At 51.1% G+C, this 20,793-nt stretch overlaps 1 protein-coding gene across 7 annotated transcripts in view; it reads right to left on the reverse strand.

Annotated features, from left to right (window-relative positions):
• Obscn (obscurin, cytoskeletal calmodulin and titin-interacting RhoGEF) overlaps positions 1–20,793 on the reverse strand; it is a 139,489-nt gene that overhangs the window by 58,295 nt on the left and 60,401 nt on the right. For 6 of the 7 annotated variants that reach the window (XM_040748725.1, XM_040748723.1, XM_040748720.1 and 3 more), the window contains 17 exons: positions 20,335–20,604; positions 19,600–19,866; positions 19,237–19,503; positions 18,888–19,154; positions 17,141–17,413; positions 16,210–16,476; positions 15,773–16,039; positions 12,063–12,335; positions 11,331–11,597; positions 10,316–10,582; positions 9,956–10,219; positions 9,395–9,658; positions 6,411–6,674; positions 5,853–6,116; positions 5,104–5,367; positions 4,499–4,762; positions 3,901–4,164 (listed from right to left, as the gene is read on the reverse strand). In XM_040748725.1, coding sequence (XP_040604659.1) covers positions 3,901–4,164; positions 4,499–4,762; positions 5,104–5,367; positions 5,853–6,116; positions 6,411–6,674; positions 9,395–9,658; positions 9,956–10,219; positions 10,316–10,582; positions 11,331–11,597; positions 12,063–12,335; positions 15,773–16,039; positions 16,210–16,476; positions 17,141–17,413; positions 18,888–19,154; positions 19,237–19,503; positions 19,600–19,866; positions 20,335–20,604 — 4,533 coding nt within the window. The remainder of the gene's footprint in view (positions 1–3,900; positions 4,165–4,498; positions 4,763–5,103; positions 5,368–5,852; positions 6,117–6,410; positions 6,675–9,394; positions 9,659–9,955; positions 10,220–10,315; positions 10,583–11,330; positions 11,598–12,062; positions 12,336–15,772; positions 16,040–16,209; positions 16,477–17,140; positions 17,414–18,887; positions 19,155–19,236; positions 19,504–19,599; positions 19,867–20,334; positions 20,605–20,793) is intronic. The other variant, XM_040748724.1, reaches the window with a different exon arrangement.

The following is a 20,793-nucleotide window of genomic DNA, read 5'->3' on the forward strand; positions in this document are numbered from 1 at the left end:
AAAAGCCATCAAACTCTTGATCTGAGTATCCAGGAAGGAAAGAGAAGCAGATCATGGAGATCCATGGAGATGATGGGAAGAGGCAGATCAAAGTGGGTGGGCTGAGATTCCTGTGCTGTGCCTACTGAGATGCAGGTTGATTGGAAGGTGGGTACCATTCCAGACTCATCTTCCCAATGGCACCTTGCTCTTCCTGTGATTTCTCATCACTAGGAGACATGCCAGACTTTTGAAATCAATTGTGCATGCAAACACATTTCTTGACTGAATTCCGTGGCAGGCAACTCCCCTTTGTGATGCCTTCCAGCCTTCTAGAAGGGAGGCCTGTGCACACAGGGCCTCCATTCAGCACTGTCTGTGTTTGAGCTCACCTGTACAGCTTATATAAAGTCCTGCCTCCTTCACATCATGCTCCCGTTCTGACACTACTAAAGCCACACTCTGCCCATTGGTGTCACCTCCCTGGCTCGTGTCCCCCTAGGCCCTGACAGACTGCAGCTGGGAACTCCTAGGCATGCCTTTGAACCTTGGATCTGTCCTGCTGTCCTCCCCAGTGACTGATCAACGCTCACCCTGGTTATACTTGTAATTGGTTGTACCCCTCCAGATGTATATTAAATTTCTAATTGGTACAACTTCAAAAAATAAGTGTATTTGGAGATTGGCCTTTGAAGAGGTGGAAAACGCTAAATGAGGTCATGAAGGTAAGTGCTTAATCCAGTAGGAATAGTGTTCTTATAAGACATCTGGATACAAACAAGATGTCTTTGTGAAGACTTGGGGAAGACAACTGCCTGGGAGCCAGCAAGAGGCCTTGGACATGGCCAACCCTGCTAACACGCCTCCAGCCTTCTGAATAGGAAGGCAACTAATTTCTGTTTTAAGAGTCCTGATCTACTGTTGTTTGTGATAGCCAACCAAACAGCACAGACCTGAGGATGCTATTGTAACAAACACCTAGGAATCTGGAGCTGACTGGTAAAAGGTAATAACTAGAGGTGGGGTGACTTTTGAGGCATATATCAGAGAAAATCAAGATAGCTGGGAATGGTCTGTCGAAATATGGACATTAATGCCACATCTGGTCAGGCTGTAAGGATTCAGGCATTATGGTGACCTGCCCCTGTCACCTGGCAGAATGCACTCAGGCAGTACCCTGGTCAGCCCAGGTGCAAAGGACCCCTTTAAAAGAAAGACCTCTGCCCACTTACGCTCTCTTTGCACTTTCTCCTTCCCTCTCTCTTTCCTAACGTTCTCCTGGGGCAGAAAGAACTTTTCCTGTCTCCCTCTTCTCTTCTGTCCTCTCTCTGCCTCTGTGTCTCTTTATCTCTTTTCTCTTCCCCCCTCCTCCCTTTCTAATAAAACTTCTCACTTAAGCTCTGTCTGCCTGTCGTGTTTGTCCCCTGCCTTGGTCACCCTGTCATGGAATCTGACAAGGTTCCTCACGCAGGTCTCAGACAGAAATGGGGAATAAAGCTAGAAAGAAGGAAGGTGACCCTTTTGACTGCATCAGTGCCCTTGGCCAGATTCTGTTCCAGCGTCTTGTGGAATGCACAATTTGTAAACAGTGGAACTGAAGATTGAGCTAAGGAGGTTTATAGGCAAAGAGTTCAGGGCATAGTCTGGATTCTTCTTTTTGTTTATAGTAGGAGTGAGAGACTAGAGATATAAATCAAACTACCAAGTAAAATGGAAAAGGAATTTAAGATTCAGAGAATTTACAGCCTACCCACGCTGCCAAAAGATAATGAGTATGTATGTTCTGAGAACTTCAGGGTGTAGTCAATCATGTCATCTCCACAGAAGCCACGGCAAGAGAGGAAGGGTTGTGGAGGACCCTTTGTGACTTCACAGGAAAGTAAGGACAGTGAGAATGTCACACCAGTTGAAATACCACTTAGACCAGAAGGGACAGAGACCCAAGGGAAGGAAGAAGATGGCCAAACCTAATGAGCCAACTACCCAGCTGCCACATGTGTGACCTTTCAAGAAGATGATCATGACTGGGTGGGGTGGTTCATGCCTGTAATATCAGCACTTCAGAAGCTGAGGCAGGTGATGTCTCTTAAGTTCCAGGCGACTGCTCTACACTAATTGATCCAGGCTAGCCAGGGCTGAATGGCAAGACCCTGTCTCAAAAAACAAGTTTTAAAAAGAGAGTGACTGTGAGAATGGATCAAGATCAACAAGGGTGTCACTGTGACCATGAGCCCAAGACCATAGGCCTGGGGAGAAGGCACTCTCCTCCCTGGCCCTAGGCTATCTCCACTCAGGACTATGAGGGCCAGTCTGGAGGACAGGAGGTTGAGTCAGAGAGAATTCTCCTGCCTTGAAATCCAGTAGAGTTGCCCTGCTGTTTCAGATTGGTGGCACTCATATCCCATCCCTTCATTCCAATTCCCTCCTCTGTTGGTAAGAACATCTGTCACATGCCTGTCCCACCATTGTTCTAGACCAGTGATTCTCAACCTTCCTAATGCTGAGACCCTTTAATACAGTTGCTCATGCCCCCAAACATAAAATTTTCATTGCTACTTCATAACTGTATTTTTGCTATTGTTGTGAATCATAATGTAAATATCTGATATGTGACCCCTATGAAAGGGTCACTTGACCCCCAGGTTGAGAACTGCTGTTCTAGAAACATGGTTCTACTTGGTTCTGTAGCTTCATAGGTAGGAGGTAAATGTGCCTCGATGTGAATGAAATCTAAAACTTCAGACTTAAGAGGGACATTTAGGCATCAGGCTGCATGGGCTGGGAGAATGAATTGTACATGAGAAAATAACATAGATTTGAGGAGGCTATGGTGGTTTAAATGGCATGTCCCCCATAGTCTCAGACATTTGAATGCTTGTTTCCTAGTTGATGACAATGTTTGGGTAGGTTTAAGAGCTGTGGCCTTGCTGGAGTTTGCCACTTTGAGAGTTTTTGAAATCATAAAATTTCTAGTTCACTCTTTTTACTTCATACTTGCAGTTCAAGATTCGAGCCCCAGATTCCTGCTCCTGCTGCCATGCCTACTGCTTGCTGCCAAGTCCCTCTCCCACAATGGACTCTTATCCCTCTGGAACCCAAAGTCCAGATAAGCTCCTTAAGTTGTTTTGGTCATGGCATTTTATCATAACAATGGAAAAGTAACTAATACTAAACTAAAAGTAACTAAAACTAAACTTGCCATCTCCGAACTCATACACTGAAGTTCCAACTTGCCTAATACCTCAGGGAGTCACTCTACTTCCAAGATGGGTACTTGAGTAAATAATTAAGTTAAAATGAGGTCAAGCTAGGCTCAAGTCCATAGTGGCTAGTGTGCATCTAAGAAGAGATTAGGATAGAGACACAAGCAAGGACCATGTGACGACTCTGAGAAGTCAGACATCTTCAGGAGGAAAAAAAAACTGCCAATACCTCAATGGAGGAATTCCAGCCAGCAGAATTATGAGCAGACTAAGGAAGGAGCCCTTCAGAGCCTGGCATTATCTCAAAGCAACAGTTAAACACTCTCCCTGAGATCAGCAGTGTTTTTCTGGCTACCTCCAGCCAGGACATTGCTGCGCATGTCCATCAAGGAATAGACATCTGTCAACTCTGTGCCTGAAACCAAAGGACCCAAAATCTCTGCAGGCCTTAGCAAGACGTGAGTGGTGCCAGCAGATCCCCCACTGGACACTGATGAAATATGCCAGTGCTTTCCTTAAAGCTGTACACTATTCTTCCCTGGGTCCCTATCTTAGAACAGGCTCTAAACTAGATTAACCCAGTGTGGTTTGGGGGAATGGGTCACACAGACATGTGACTGTGCATCACAGGATGAATTGAGAGGCATAGGAAGAGCACAGCTTACATAGGAGATATAGGAAAGAGCAGATCAATCAGGTGGCCACACAAAGACATTACCATCTACAGTCAGCACGGCTGAGGTCTTCTCCTGCCCACACACGCATGAGTACTCCCCGGCATCTTCCACAGCCAGGTCACGGATCTGAAGCTCACACAAGGCCCCATCTTGCCTCAGGTTGTATCTGTCCCCATCTCTCAGGATCTCAGATCCCTTCCTCCATTCCACAGGGGCGGCCTTGCTCATCTGGCACCTCAGAGTGACCATGGAGCCTTCCATGGCCTCTTGGCTTTTCAAGTCTTCTATGAATCTGGCTGGCAGGGCTGGGAAGGACCAAGCACTCACTGAGAATATGCAATTGGAGAACACGGCACACAAGACACACAACTCACAAAGAACGACACACTATCAAAGGAACGCAGGATAAACATATGAAGGAAGGTGCAGGCGGTAAGGGAGGCAAACTCGTGGGGAGCAGAGAGGGCAGTGGCACGGATGTGAACACAAGAACATCTGAACACGTGGAAGCCTAGGTGGAGATGCCAAGATGAGTGAAGGTGCAGAATCGATGATCACAGGGTCCCTACAGGAAACCACATGTGGAGACAGAAGCATTGGTGAGACAACACGGAGGCAGCAAGCCTCGGGCCAGTTTACCCTTGACACTCAGTGTGGCTGAGGTCTGCTCCTGCCCACACACGCACGAGTACTCCCCGGCATCTTCCACAGCCAGGCCACGGATCTGCAGCTCACACGTGGCTCCGTGCTGCCTCAGGATGTATCTGTCTCCATCTTTGAGGGGCTTTTCTCCCTTCCTCCACTCCACTGGGGCGGCCTTGCTCATCTGGCACCTCAGAGTGACCATGGTGCCTTCCATGGCATCCTGGCTTCTCAAATCTTCTACGAATCTGGTAGGCAGGGCTGAAATGACCAAGCAGTAACTGAGAACATGGGATTCTTTGAAGGACACACTACACAGAACACAGGATACACAAGGAGACACACATTCTGGCAAAGGATTTGGCTCGGGGAACAAAATAGGAGGAAATGAGAACTGGGGAGGTGTAGAGAGGGTAAAACATGAACATGAGAATGTTTGCTGGACCTGGGAAGGGGAAGGTAGAGATACCCAGATGACCCATTATAGGACAGATGGTCACAGGGTCACTACAGGAGCTGTGTCACATATAAAGAACAGAGATAGCATAGAGATAACATGGAGACACCAAGCCGTGGTTCGGGTGGCCACACATGATCTTTACCCTTGACACTCAGTGTGGCTGAGGTCTGTTCCTGCCCACACATGCATGAGTACTCTCCAGCATCTTCCACAGCCAGGCCACGGATCTGCAGCTCACACGTGGCTCCGTGCTGCCTCAGGATGTATCTGTCTCCATCTTTGAGGGGCTTTTCTCCCTTCCTCCACTCCACTGGGGCAGCCTTGCTCATCTGGCACCTCAGAGTGACCATGGTGCCTTCTGTGGCCTCTTCATTCCTCAGATATTCTGTGAACTTGGTGGGCATGGCTAGGAATGTCAGAAAGGCACAGGGATTTTTACACTCCGAGCACATGAAAGGGAGAAGACATAAACCCCGCGGAGGATGAGCCATGTACTGCTATGCTGAGGGCAAGTCATGAAGTTTATATTCCATGGTGTGTCCTCTTAATATCAGGTCCTTTTCCTAGGTCTGGCATGATGGTCAGAGGGGCCAGAAACACACAAAGGTACCACATTCTCTGTAGCACTCTAGCACATATGACAGCCTGGATGACAACAGGACATGAAATCTACCAGAAAAGTAGTACTTAACTCATAGTGGCACAAGGTGGAGGGAAGCCAGCTACGGATGTGTTTTCTCCTGTTTCATACAGCTTCCCCCAAAAGTTGGGACTCTGTCCAGTTATGCAAGGAGGTGACACACGGACAAAGGGACAGAATATGGGATGAGCCAGATAAGCAGCATGTCCACAGACACCAAGACACAGACTGAATTGGCCACACATGTTTACCACTAATAGTCAGTGTGGCTGAGGTCTTCTCCTGCCCGCATACACATGAGTACTCCCCGGTATCCACCACGGCCAGGCCACGGATCTGCAGTTCACACACAGCTCCATCCTGCCTCAAACTGTATCTGTCCCCAGCTCTCAGGGTCTCGGACCCCTTCCTCCACTCCACAGGGGAGGCCTTGCTCAGTTCACATCTTAATATTGCTGTTGCCCCTTCTGTGGCTTCTTGGCTTCTCAAGTCTTCTATAAATTTGACAGGAAGGCCTGGAAAGGGTCAGATAATCACTGAGAACATGAAGCTCTCTGAAGTTCTCTGCGTGGACATGGAACCCACAAAGAACCACACACATTGCTCAAGAGCCACAGCGGGAATGACTGAACTCATATACAGACGGGAAGAAAGCAGGTAGCTGGGGTGGGACAGCAGCGGGAGGAAGATCTGCTTGAATAGTGAAAGGACACCAGTGAGAGGACAGATGGCCACCACATGAGCTGCACCACACATGAAGACAGAAGGAAGTGATGGGGACAACATAAAGACAAGCCACCCATCTTTACCCCTGACAGTCAGTGTAGCTGAAGTCTTCTCCTGACCACACACGCATGAGTACTCTCCGGCATCCGCCATGGTCAGGCCATGGATCTGCAGCCTACACACAGCTCCATCCTGCCTCGGGGTGTATCTGTCTCCATCCTGCAAGGTCTTTGTTCCTTTCTTCCATGTCACAGAAACTTCCTTGCTCAGTTCACACCTCAGTGTGGCCATGGTTCCTTCTATGGCTTCTTCATTCTTCAGGCCTTCTATGAACTTAGCTGGAAGGGCTGGGGAGGTCAGAAAGACACAGACACTCTCTGAGAGCATGGAAGACCCTAGACGTGGATTACAGGGAGAACAGGAAGCCCAGCTGCGAACAGGCTACACGCTGGGCATGCCAAGCACAGCTGAGGGTGGGAGTTCCTCTGTGCCTCGTGGCCACAGTCCACTCTATGGCTTCCACAGGCCTCAGACTGTGTGTGTATGAGTTTGGCATGTGGGGCTGGGGAAAACACAAAGATAATAAGGATCTTGCAGAACACTGGAGATGGGATGGGACACTCAACAGTGAAACACGTCTTGGAGATTGTAAGGAATAAACATGCAGACACGAATGGGAAATAGCACAAATAGGGCAGCATATAGACTGGTCAGCCTGACCCTGGTGATGCAGCAAAGACACAGAGGACCTCAAGATAAGGAGGTCTAGAAAGAGAGGCTAAGACCTGGACAGCAGAAGCATTTACAGTGGAGGTATCCCTGACCCCAAGTCTTCTGTGCCCACCCTGTCCCACACACAAACTCCATGCTCAATGGCTTGGCTTGGCTGCTAAGTCACAGAGTGCCATGATTGTGAACATCTCCAGTGGATTCTGGGAGAGCACACGGGGTGCCTGAAGTTGCCCCTCCCCCAAAGTCATAGCAAATCCCACTTCTCAGAACAGACTGGGGGAAAAGGAACAGTTTGGTTGGATGGGAAGAAGTCACAAGTCTCTTCCTGGAACTGTCAGCCTAGAGCAGGTGGTCACCGGGCTCTGGCCCCATCTTCACGGCGCAGGCAAACTAACATGAGAGAGCAGAGGTACAGCTTCACAACTGAACAAATGGAGGCACGAGCCACCCATCCTTGGCTACCATGTGGGAAGTGGTCACAGAGAAGAGGAGGGACAAACAGGCTCATTTGCCAAAGCTGGTGTCTTCCTTTGGCTACCCAGCCATGACTGAGAACTCTTGAACACCCAGCTCTGTGCGCTTGGAGGTCTTAAACGGAGGTGGCTCAGAGCATCCTCGGGATTTTATGATCCAGTGGTAGCTTTTGAAAGCTCAGCACTCTAGAAAGGCCCAGGTAAGTTATCCATCATGCCTAGTCCTTATTGGGACAAACCCAGTCCTGAAATCAGCTGGTTGCCAGGATCCTCTTCAGCTCAGTCATCAACAGTGTGCCCTGGGGATGGGAGTAGGGAGAATGTTTTCCCATGACCTCTTTCTAACTCTGGACCCTTGGGACAGGTCTCAGGTGCATTCTTGTCATTTCCTGGAATGTCTGAATGCATGACGGTACTAGGCCTCTGTGTTTTGACACCAATACATCCACATGGCAGCTGGTTTTGATCCAAGTGTCTCCAGTGCTTGTGAAGATGACAGGAGTCACTGCCACAACCTGGACAATGATGGCCAGGCCTTACCATACCTTCCTCTTCAGTGCCCTCAGTAGCCAATTCTTCATATGAGAGGAGAGCCCACCAGGCCCAGGGCTTCACATCTATAGTAATTTCATTCCATCTTCATTCTCTAAGATGCCCAGAGTCCTCCAATAATGTCTGTGCATCCCATCTGCGTCCCTGCAGGGAGGTGCTCGGGGCCCTCCAAGGACCCCTGACAGAGAGCTGATTCATCACTAGATCACACCTAGACAGGAATTCTAGTTCCCTGAACAAAAGTGTGACCAAGGAGCAAAGTCCAGCAGAGCAGCCACTCTAGGAAGGTCTGTTGCTGCCCATGCATACATGAGGACTCCCAGGACCTATTATAGCCAGGCTACAGAGCTCCATATATCATGTCTGCTTCAATCTGTGAGTGCCTCTGTCTCTGATGTCCTAATGTCCAGGGAGGCACCTTGCTCTGTTCACTCTACAGTGTGACCTTATACACTGTAATGCCCTCCCCAGGCCTCTAACTATCTGTGAAGCTCTGTTCACAACTGTGGGGGGGGGGACACAGGCACAAAGACCATTACACTCTGTAGCCACGGACGAAAGTGGGCCACAGACACTACATGTACAACACAGAACACATACAGTGGCCAGAGGCAGGATCATCAAGGCCTTCCCCAGTAGGAAGACCTAGAATCAACCAGGAAAAGCCCAGGGAAGACATCATCAAGCTCACCCCCACAGACTTGTCTTCACTTCTCCTCACCACCATGGGACAAGCCCTCACCTCCACCTTATTTCCCATGGATCAGATACCCACCTCTGGCTGATACTCATGAGTACATCTTCACCTCCATCTGACTTCCACTTGTTGAACCCTTCCCTCCACCCTGACTGCCACGAGGTGGGGCCTCCTAAGGGGTGGGCCCTCGACCTTGCCTGACATTTACATGGTGAACCCTCACCTTCACATCCAGGCACACGTCAAGGCTGCCCTTCCTTCTTGTATTCCTACTGTGTGGGTCATTGCTCCACTTCCTGCCTCCCCCTTTTCCTGTTGTGCTTCAAGACCTAGAATTGTATCTTTATAGTTGTTTTCACACACACACACACACACACACACACACAATCTCACTCATCCCAACCAGGCCACTCCTGGGGTTGGGAAAGACCTGATTCTCCATTGTCTTCTGGCATCTAAAGTGGGCCCCATACAACAAGTTGGAGAAACATCAGCTATCAGAATAAAGATGAGACAGACAAGCAGGAGATGTGGGTAGGAGAAGACGCTCAGGCATAGAGCCACCCATGCACAGGGAGGGGCACCCACACACAGGAACACACATGGTCTTTACCCCTGATGGCCAGTGTGGCTGAGGTCTTTTCCTGCCCACATATGCACAAGTACTCCCCAGCGTCTGATGTAGCCAGGCTGTGGATCTGCAGCTCGCACACAGCCCCGTCCTGTTTCAGGGTGTATCTGTCCCCATCTCTCAGGGTCTCTGTTCCTTTCCTCCACTCCACGGGGGCAGCCTTGCTCAGCTCACACCTCAGTATGGTCATGTCTCCTTCTGTGGCCTCCTTGCTTCTGAGCCTTCCGATGAAGTGGGCAGGCAGAGCTAGGGGAGTAAGGCAGATTGGAACATCAGATCTGCTATAGAGTGTTGTGGGATAGAACATGACATAGGGCAGATTGAGGAACAAGACAGACTACAGCAGAGCAACAGGAAAGAACCCACCAGGGCTCAAGAATGGGAAGCCTGGTTCATAAGGGCTCAAGGACTAGGGTGGGAGCCACAGTATGATGAACAGGAGGTGCACGTACACGAAGACAAAGCATTGGAGGAGCTGGACTGATAGCACCAGGTCAACTCATGGGTAAAACCCTGATCCACATGACCATGTGTGGTCCTTACCCTTGACAGTCAGCGTGGCTGAAGTCCTCTCCTGTCCACAAACACACAAGTATTCCCCTGCATCTGCCACAACCAGGCTACAAATCTGCAGTTCACAGACAGCTCCATCCTGCTTCAGGCTGTATTTGTCCCCATTTCTCAGGGTCTCTGTTCCCTTCCTCCATTCCACGGGGGCCTCTTTGGTCAGCTCACACCGCAGTGTGGCCATGGTCCCTTCTGTGGCCTCCTTGTTTCTCAGTTTTCCTACGAACTGGGCAGACATGGCTGCAGCAGGTACAAATACAAAATGCCTCGTTATCCCCCTGCACTGGGGTGAGTTTCCCACTAGACCCTGGGCATGGCATGGACCGGCACATTCACCTTTCACTGTGAGTGTGGCTGAGGTTGTCTGGTCCCCGAAGGAGCATGAATATTGTCCACTGTCCTGGGGCTGTAGGTCTCGGATGACCAGCTCCAACACAGCACCCTCTTGGCGTAGGCTATACTTGCTGCTGGACTTCAGGATGTCTTCTCCATGACGCCACTCCACAGGTGCGGCCACGGATGACAGCGCACAGCGGAGAGTGGCAGCCCTGCCCTCTGGCACCTCCACATCCTTCAGGGACTCCCTGAACCGCACTGGCCGAGCTAAAAACAGGCAGATTCAGTTCAGCCTCCTGGAGGAGGACCCCACCTGAGCTCCAGAAAGGGAAGCAGCTGCAGTGTGGGACAACTCAAATACTGAATGCCAGGGGCAAGGACCCAAAGACCTCTGGGAAAGATGGGCCTGAAGGTATATAAATGGAAAGGTGGCACGGACCAGATTAAAGGCAAAGTATTTCAGTCAGATCTGTGTCCCCCAAAAATTCAGAAATTGAAGGTCTAACTCGGGGTGTCGGAATGTGATTGTTTGGCAGTGTGGACTTCATAGTGAGCCCTTTTTTCATCGGACTGGTATCCTTCACTAGGACACCAGCAGAGAGGAATAAGCACCTGAAGTCACAAAGAAGGGGGCATCTGAAAGTCAAGCAGACAGACCCTGGGAGGCCAGTCCACCTCGATCTCCTCACGGCAGGTCGACAGCAGACTCCTATTGTACGAGCTGCATACCTGTACTGCTAGCCTAGGGCAGTCCAGGCCAGCTGTGGGCAGGAAGAAGGACTCCAGAGGGGCCCACCAAAGCCAAGTCAGCAATGCACCACAAGCAGGGGTCAGGGGACCAAGAGAGGGTGGGAGACTACTGGGGCAGTAGAGACCCTGAGACACAAGGAAGCCAAGTGCCCTGTACAGCAAGCAGAGGCAAAAGAAAGCGACCAGAAGCTGCTCCAGGGGCCCCCTGCCTCCTGTGTCCATATTTCTATTACCCCAAACATGGCCACCTGGCACCCTCACTCACCATGGACCCTGACGATGGAGCTGCTGGAAGTTCCGGCAGCCTCGCACTTGTATCGGCCACCATCTTGTAGGGTAGTACCAATGATGACCAGCTGGGCCCGACAGCCTTCATAGCTCAGCTGGCATCGTGCAGATGGCCTCAGCGTCTTCCCATCTTTGGTCCAGCGTACAGCGCTATCCGAAGTGGTGGTTTCACAGACAAGAGTTAAGTCCTCGCCTTCTGTGACTGTAACATCGGTGAGTGGCTGAGAGAAGATGCTTGGCTTCTCTGGAGGATAGAGAAAGGCAAAGGTACTTGGGACTGTGGTACCTCTGTGAGAGCACTAACACAATGAACCATGCAATGCCCGAATCAGTGTCTGTCTGTTGCCCTCAGGCAGGAGCCATACAGATATGCTGAGTCAGACAGAAAGACAGACTCTGTGTAGTTCCCATTCTGGAGGAAGACCACACATATCACAATACCCACAAGTTCTGAATTCAGAAATTAATTCGGGAAGAACCCAACTCAGTCTTCTGAACCAACTCCTAGAGACGAGAGACCCCCATGCCGTTAGCTACCTTCCTGGGATGAGAGACCCCCTTGCCATTGACATCTAATCTTCTCCATGAGCCCCAGGACCACACTGTGCACCAAGTAGAGCTCAGAAAGAGCTGTCATCTGCCCCTCTTCAAGGCTCCTCTAGGCCATGTAGTGTCCCCATCATGGATGGCCCTTAGACACAAAACCCACCAGTCACCCGCAGGGCAGCCGAGGTCCGCTGATCACCCGCCTCAAAGTAGACAGTGCCTGAGTCCTTGAGTGCCAGCTGTCGCAGAGTGAGCACATGGTAGCCTCCAGGCTGGACAGTGATCTCATTCAACTCATTGCTGTGCAAGGGGGTCTTATCCAGGAACCAGTGCACAGGGCTGTAGTCAGCAGGGGAGATACGGCAGCAGAACTTGGCAGAAGAGCCCTCCTGCACGGCTGTATCCTCTAGGTCCTCAGTAATGCGCACTTTCTGGCCTGCTAAGCAAAAGTCACATCAGAACTCCTGCAGCCTACGGCCAGGCTTGTCTAGCTGCCAAGAGAACCAACTCACTCAAAGCCCTAGATGGGGCCATAAGCAGAGCTGAGCAATATAGTCCTCTGTAGATAAACCTCTGAACCCCAAACCTACAGCTCCCTCTGACATCCTTTTGTTAAGATGGTGGAGGATCCATAGCCTGCTGAAGCTCATGTACCCTCTCCTGCCCTTCATACCGAGCTGGGCTTGCCAACAGATAATCTGCCTGCGCCCAAAACTGCTTACACCAGCAGTGCTCACCATAGTACAGCACAATTCATACTGCAGTCAACCTCACATTGACAGATGAATAATGGATGCAAAAGTGGCGACAGTTAGCCCCCCTGGTGCAGACTCAACCAACTCCAGCCTTCCTGTTCCCTCCCCATCTGGTCCCTTCCATTCTCCTCTCTGCTTCTGTGAGATGGAGTTTCAGCATCCACAAACATGACGAATTTGTGGTATGTGTCCTCCTGTGCCCGACTTAGCTCACTTATATTTCAAAGACCTCGAGGGAGAGCTTGAAGTCTCACAACATACAGAAATGATGACGACTCAACTATGGAAATGCCCGGTAGCCTGATCAGATCACTACATGCTGCCAAACACATACCCAGTTATCACACTGTGTCTCACAGACAGATATAAATATGTATTAATTGAATAGATTAAAATAACACAGAGAAGCCGGGCATTGGTGGTGCACTCGGGAGGCAGAGGCAGGTGGATTTCTGCCTGGTCTACAAAGCAAGTTCCAAGACAGCCTCCAAAGCAATACAGAGACACCCTGTCTAGAAAAACCAAAAACCAAAAACCAAAAACAAAACCCAAAACCAAAAACAAACAAACAAAAAACCAGAGACTCATGCCTACACTAAAATTTAAATTGAAGGCTGGAGGGGTAGCTTCATGTTATGTACTACTCTTCCACAAGACCCAAGTTCAATTTCTAGCACCTGCATCAGATGGCTCACAGCCACCTATAACTCTAGCTCCAGAGGATACAAGGCTTCTAACCTCCTCAGGTACCTACACTCACATGAATAGACTTGCATCTGGACACAGATGCATGTGATAGAACATGTAAATTCCTAGAAATATTTTGTTGTTGTTAAATTAAATATGGTAAAGTTGCTGGGCGTTGGTGGCACACGCCTTTAATCCCAGCACTCAGGAGGCAGAAGCCAGCTGATCTCTGTGAGTTTGAGGCCAGCCTGGTCTACAGAGCGAGTTCCAGGACAGACAGGGCTACACAGAGAAATCCTGTCTCAGAAGAAGAAGGAGGAGAATGGTAGACAGACACGGATCCTGCACATACACAATTGCACCCACAAACACCTTGGAGGTAGGATTCCACTCGAAAGACCATAATACTGGATGGCAGAGAGAGAAAGGACTCTGATCAGTAGACTGTCACACAAAGAATGACTCTATTCTACCAACAGGCATATGTACAGTTTACACTTAAAGTCTACATTTTACTGAGTTTCTTTTTTCAGACAGTCTCATGAAACCCTAGGCTAGCCCTGAACTTGCTATGATCTTGAACCTCTGCTCCTCCTACCTCTACCTCCCATAGTCTTGATGGAGAGTTCATCTGGAATCCCACAGATACCCAATTCTGAGGGCACTCAAGTCCCATATAAGAAATGGTGAAGTATTCATACTCTGCATACGTCTGTTGGTACACTTTTAATAACTGGTCTTTAATAGCCAATACAATGGAAGTACTTGGTGGAATATTACACTGCAATTTTTAGGGAACAGTGACAAGGAAGAAAGCCTTTGTTCATCACAGCCATATTTTCTTTTCCTTCCCATTTGTGTGTACAGTATGCATGTGTGTGCATGCATGTTTGCATGTGTGGAAGCACATATTGTGCATGTTCACACATATGTAGAGGCTCCAGGTTGATGTCAGGAATCTTCCTAATAGCTCTTCCATCTATTCAATGAGGCAGGGTCTCTCAATCAAGCCCAGAGCTCACTTATATGACCAGTCTTGGTAGCCAGATTGCTCTGTGATCTCTGTCTCCTCTTTCCCAAGCACCTGCATTTCCTCGGGCTCTAGGGGATCCAAACTTGAGTCCATGTGCTTGCTGGTGGCACAGCAAATGCTTTGACAACTGGGACATCTCTCTAGCCACACAGTTTCTTTTTCTGCATGTTTTTATCATCCTGACAGTCTAAATCTGAAGATGCAGAACTCGAAAATATAGGGGAGGTAGCCTTCGTTACTTCTAATCATCAATGCGGAGGTTTGTCAATGTTATTCCCTGAAGACAGACTTCAGGAGGGGTTTCCAGTAAATGGCATGCTGGACTCCACCCCAGGATTGCAAAACCAAGTGAAGGCTGTGGTCTGGAGGCCAGGGTCATCTCTGTTCTGATACTGTGACACATCCCTATTGACCAGGCTGGTCACCATTTTCCTTCTCTACAAACCTGAGAGGACAATATCATGCTGTGTATTGGAGGGGAATTGCGCTTCACAAGTGAGAACAAATAGAGAAAGCAAATAGCAAACAAACAAAACAACAACAAGCTGTGCTGTGAGTTCTGCAGAGATCATTCCTGTCAAACCTGACAAAACCCCACCTGGTACACACAAACACTTTCTTGGGGGCCTAAAGAGATCCCCTCTTGTCCCATGTACACTTCATGCTTCCCATGTCTTGTCCATATGCACAGATAGTATCAAAATTTGCCTTTGACCTTCTTGAACTCTGCAGCAACTCAGAACAGACATCCTGGACAGATGTCTGCCCAGCAGGGACACCCCCACAAACCACAGACACCAGCTCCTGTCCTGTGTCTGAGGAACACTGAGCTCTGTACCCAAGCAGCTCGTGCCAGCCTGTCTCTCTCTATACCTCCTTGCTCTGAAATGCACCCTGGGTTTCCATTTCAATGCCTTTCATTCCCAATAGGCCAAATGTTCTTTAACAATTGTCTCCAGCATTTCTAAACCGACACTATAAATATCGGTCCCACTGATGGTCGGTTCTCCACTGAGAACACATGAGGCTCCTTAGTTACTAACAAACAGGGTAAGCTGTCCCTCTGCAATAACTGATACACCATGTATGCACGCACACAGAGCACGTACCCTGGGACTCGGCACAGGCCTGGATGCCGTGAGAACACACAGAAAGCGCCCACTATATAAATGAAAGCAGCCAGTTAGCTCCTTCACAGACAGTCACACTAGGGAAGCCTGAGGTGCCCAGGCGATCTGCTCTTCCCTTAGACATAGAGAAACTCAGGCTGGGCTGGTATAGAACAAGCAGAGTCCTGATGACTAACCACTTCTGAGCCTCCAGAGTCTACTTCAGATAAAGCAGACCAGAGCACCCACGAAGGAGCCAAAAGCAGCATGCAAGTGAGGGCTGCCTCACCGTGGACGAGCAGCCGGGCCTGGGTCCGGGCTTGGCCAATGTCACAGCTGTAGGTGTCACTGTCTGTCCTCTCCAGGGCATTGATGGTGAGCTTCAGGGTCAAGCCATCCTGGCTGGGGGCATGCTTCCCTGAGGCACGCAGCTCCAGGAGGCCCTTGCGCCATGTCACGACAGATGCTGGGTGCTCTGTCTTGCACGTGAACACAGCCGTGCCCTTCTCTTCCACCTGCAGGTCAGCCAGCTCCTCCGTGAAGCGGTTTGCCTTTTCTGGGTAAGAGACAAAACAGGCAGGGATGGGGCATAAAGCTCCTCTCACCACGCAGGCTCTGTCTCCACAACCTGAGCACACAGGCTGACCTGAGCCGGTACCTCCACTGAGGTCCTGGGGGTGGTTCCAGGCCATGCTGCAGGGGAGACTGATAGAGTCATGTGCTTACCTTCCACGAGGATCTTGGCAGTGCTTTTGGAAGCTTCTGTTTCACAAGTGTACTCTCCAGAATCCTTGAGTGAGGCCTTTCGGACAACCAGCACAGCCCGGGTGCCTTCGCTGAGCAGGTCGTACTTCTGACTCTTGCGGATGGCCTTCCCATCTTTCAGCCAGCGCACGGAGGTGCCGGCCCTCGACAGCTCACAGCTTAGTGTCACGTGTTCCCCAAGCGTTGTCCGCTGATCCTCCAAGGGCTTTGTGATCTCCACTGGCCTCTCTGAAATAAGTAGAGATGGCTCCAGTGAGGCACACCATTGGCCACAGAGCTAGCTATGGCCTTGGCCACATAGCCACTGCAACAACCCCTCAGAAATAGCCTCAGTCATGGGCCAGGATGAAGACAAGACAGGCATTTGGGAACATGCATTCTCTAGAGATCAAAACCACAGAACCTATAACCCTTGACTCCTGGGACCTTAGACCCCTAGTGGCTCAAGACTTTGAAGTGCTGGAAGCCCTCACGGTGACGGTGAGACCTAGGAAGTAGGGGCTATAAGGGCACCTCATTCAAGGCTCATGCAAGGGTATGGTCACAGCTTGGCTGGACCCTGTGGAGATCCACCCATGAGCACCAAGTTTGTGAGGCAAAAACACAAGATTCAAGACATCAGAGGCTACTTCCCAGCCTCCCTGGCCTCAACTTAAGTGTCAGACTGACTGAGTAAGCTGCCTGCACTGAGAGCAGCCAGCCCATGGGTGAGAGACCAGAATTCTAGACTCGCTCTAGAAATTCAGGTGCTCAGACAGAAATATGACTCCCTTCAATAATGGAAATTTCCCCCAGGACCCCAGCAGATGCATGGGTAGACAGTCCCTAGAAGCAGCTCAACAGTGCTCCCAGTTCACAGTGTCAGGCCCCTGGCCCCAGACACAACACCCACCTCTGATGATGAGCGAGGCCTTGGATGTGAGCCCCATTACTGAGAAGACCACCTCCCCTGCATCGCTGAGCGCAGCATCTTTGACTGTCAGAATGTATTTGCGGCCCTGGCGAGTGGCCCGAAAATGGCCAGAACTACCCACTGTCTTCCCGCCGACTGTCCACACTGCTAGGTCACTGTCACTCTCGTGGGACAAGACACACTCAAAGCTGCAGCTCTCTCCCTCCAGCACCTCCACTGTCTTTAACCTCTTGGTGATGCCCACGTGCAGATCTGTGGGACATAAGAAACAGGTCACCAGTCAGTCCACAGGTGTCAACCTCAGGGAACAGTGATATCCCATGCCAGGCAATGGGAAAGGTTGGGTTACACTGAAGGGCCCAGTTTCCCACTGTCCCCAGCTCCACACATGGTGGCAAAGAGTGCATTACCAAATTGGCACCAAAATCCTAGCTTCGAGCTGGCATGGCCTAGTGTTTGCATGATTGACAGCTATGAGCTACGATCAAAGTGGTTGGGAGGAGGAGGTTCCTTTACATCTCTAACCATCTTGTGACACCAGGAGAGGGGACAGGAAGCCCATAAGCGATCCCCTTCTAGAGAGAGCAAGTTTAGACCTATGAAAATCTCACTGTGCTCCCTTCCCATAAGGCTGTCACAGAGCCCTGGAGGGATCATGAATGAACAGGCTGCCCACCCATCTCCTCCTGGTCAGTATGCCAGACCTGAGTCAGGACAGGCTGGCCAAGCTGAGAGAGGTGTTCTCAGAGGGACCTACCTCTTTAATACAGTGCTGTGTGGGGCAGCAGCTATGAGCCTAGGGACTTTGTGGGGCTCTGTGAAGAATGCGAGCATAGATGGCATGTAGGCCTTTGCACCTGCAGGACAGGACACCCGCCGTTGGCCTGGGAGCCCTTTACAGGTCCTGGTCACACCTCTAGTGTCCCACACATGCCTGGCCGATTTCCTCTCCATCCCAACACATGGTACAGATCAAATGTCTGGGATCTGAACGGATCAATACCAGCCCCATACTGTGAGGCTCTGTAGACAAAGGTTCCTTAGACCATCTGCCTGCCCCTGGACCTCAAAGGGCTACGTTAATCCCCATGTGCTACAGACAGCTTCTCTGGGGCCTCCTGGATACACAGAACAGCCTTTCAGTCTTGAAGAGCAGCCTGGAGCCTCTGGATAGAAGAAGGCCTAGCACCATTGTGGTGGTTTGAAAGAAAATGCCCCCCATATGGAATGGCACTATTAGGAGGTGTGGCCTTGTCGGAGGAAGTGTGTCACTGTGGGGGCGGGCGGGCTTTGAGGCCTCATATGCTCAAGCTATGCCCAGTACACAGTTGCTTCTACTGCCTGCGGATCAAAAGACAGAACTCTCAGCCACTTCTCCGTCACCATGTGTGCCTACTGCATGCCATCATGCCCCACCATGAAGATAATGGACTAAACCTCTGAAACTGCAAGCCAGCCCCAATTAAATGTTTTCCTTTATAAGAGTTGCCGTGGTCGCCGGGCGGTGGTGGCGCACGCCTTTAATCCCAGCACTCGGGAGGCAGAGGCAGGCGGATCTCTGTGAGTTCAAGTCCAGGCTGGACCGACAGCCTCCAAAACAATACAGAGAAACCCTGTCTCGTAAAAAAAAAAAAAAAAAAAAAAAAGAGTTGCCGTGGTCATGGTGTCTCTTCACGGCAACAGAAACCCTGAGACCGCCATCCTGCCAAGAGCCCTGGCCACTCACCATGCACACTGACCCTGGACCGGGTCTCCTCACTGCCCACGTGGCAGGTGTACAATCCAGCATCCTCATGGCTCAGCTCATGTACCGTGAGGCCCCGCGTGCCTGCCTTATGTACAAAGTCATACTTGTCACTGGGGCCCAGCTCCACGCCATCTTTGCGCCAAACCACACGTGCCTCAGGGTCTGAGACTTCGCATTGCAGGGTCAGCGTGCCACGCTCTTCTGCAGATGTGTCATCCAGTGCTTTCAGGAACACCACCGGCTTTGCTGGAGGAATGGCATGGGCTGGTGAGGGGAACCTGTGCCCACCAGAGGGAGGGCACCCCACAGACTCCACAGGACTTCTCACCTCTGACCACTAGCCGGGCAGAAACTGACACCTTGGGGGAGGTGGCACGAACGGTGCCTGTGTCAGCCTGCCGGACACTCTTCAGCACCAGTGTGTGGAGACGGCCCTCATGGCTGATCTCGTGGAAGCTGTCATTGTACAGGGGCACCCCATTGAGTGACCATTCGATGTCCTCGTCCTTATGGGACAGCTCACAGGAGAAGCAGACCCGGCCTTCCTCCATGGCTTCAGCATCCTGCGGTGGCTGAGTCACTGTCACCTCCCGAGCTGCAAGGTACACACCAGCACCTCAGCACTGTACTATCAGCCACCCCCCGCCCTGGAGTGGGGTCCCCTGCCCTCCCCTCCTTCCCAGCTCTCTACCTTCCACAGTAACCTCGGCACTGCTCTGGGCACTGCCCGCCTGGCACCGATAGACCCCAGCATCGGTTGGAGTGAGACGGAGTATGCGCAGCTCTGCCATCTGGCCCTCCAGCACCATCTTGAACTTTTCTGACGGGGCCAGAGGTGTGTCCTCCTTGTACCACTGAACAGCCTTGGGGGCCGGCCTGAAGTCACAAGACAGGACTACCGACTGCAGCTCACGCCCTGCTTTGGGTTCCAGGGGCCGCGTCAATACCACAGGAATGTCTAGAGAAAACAATGAAAAGGCAGGGCTGGGAGCCACAAGAAACCAGACCACCCTGCCCAACCTAGGCGCCAAGCCATTTGCATCGACATCCCTAACAATGTGCCTGGCCACCTCCTTTGAGGGTGTGCTGCACATGCCCCTCCCTGCCCGCACACACCTCTGTCTCAGCCAACACACACTGCGCCATGCTGCCCTGGCCCCAAACCCTGCCCTGCCTGAGTGCCTACATCCTACTTGTCAGGCCTCTGACCATATCCATATCCCCAATGCCAGCTCCTCCTAGGTCCATGGTGTCCATGTTCTGCTCCACACTCCGTCCACCCACAGCCTTGAGCCCAAGCATGATTGCTTTGACGTGGGCCACCTGTGTCCTGCCCCAAGCCATGTCCACCCACGGCCCTGAACTATGGTCACCCGCATCTCTGAGCTGTGTCCATCTTCAGCTTTGCCCCATACCGTTCGCTAACCTGAGACAACGAGCTGGGCAGAGGAGCGGGACTTGCCGATGGTGAAGTGCACGGTGCCGGTCATGGTGGAGTAGGTCTTGTGTAGCGTCAGCCGGTGCACAGTACCGTCTTGTTCCAGGCCCACATTTGCTCCTGCCTGGAGCACAGTCTTACCAAGGAGCCACTTGGGTGGCCTCACGGAGGGGATGGAGGTCTCACATTCAAACCAGGCTGGGGCGGGCTCCATGACTGTCATGTCCTGCAGGCCTCGCACAATAGTGATGGATTGCTCTGTGGACGAGGAGCCGGTCACCAGTGAAACCCTCCAAGAGGAACCAGTCTCCTCATCCTACAAGCTGTCTGTTCCTTCTTATCTCTCTCTACCATGTAGCTAAGCATCCCTCCCCAGCTGCCCGGGTGTCCCCACTCAGACCCCTTTCAGAGGTGACAGCCTCCAGAATCTCCAGAACAAGCCACAGA

This window comes from Mesocricetus auratus, unplaced genomic scaffold, assembly GCF_017639785.1.
Source record: "Mesocricetus auratus isolate SY011 unplaced genomic scaffold, BCM_Maur_2.0 Super-Scaffold_100007, whole genome shotgun sequence".
Taxonomy (NCBI): Eukaryota; Metazoa; Chordata; class Mammalia; order Rodentia; family Cricetidae; genus Mesocricetus; species Mesocricetus auratus.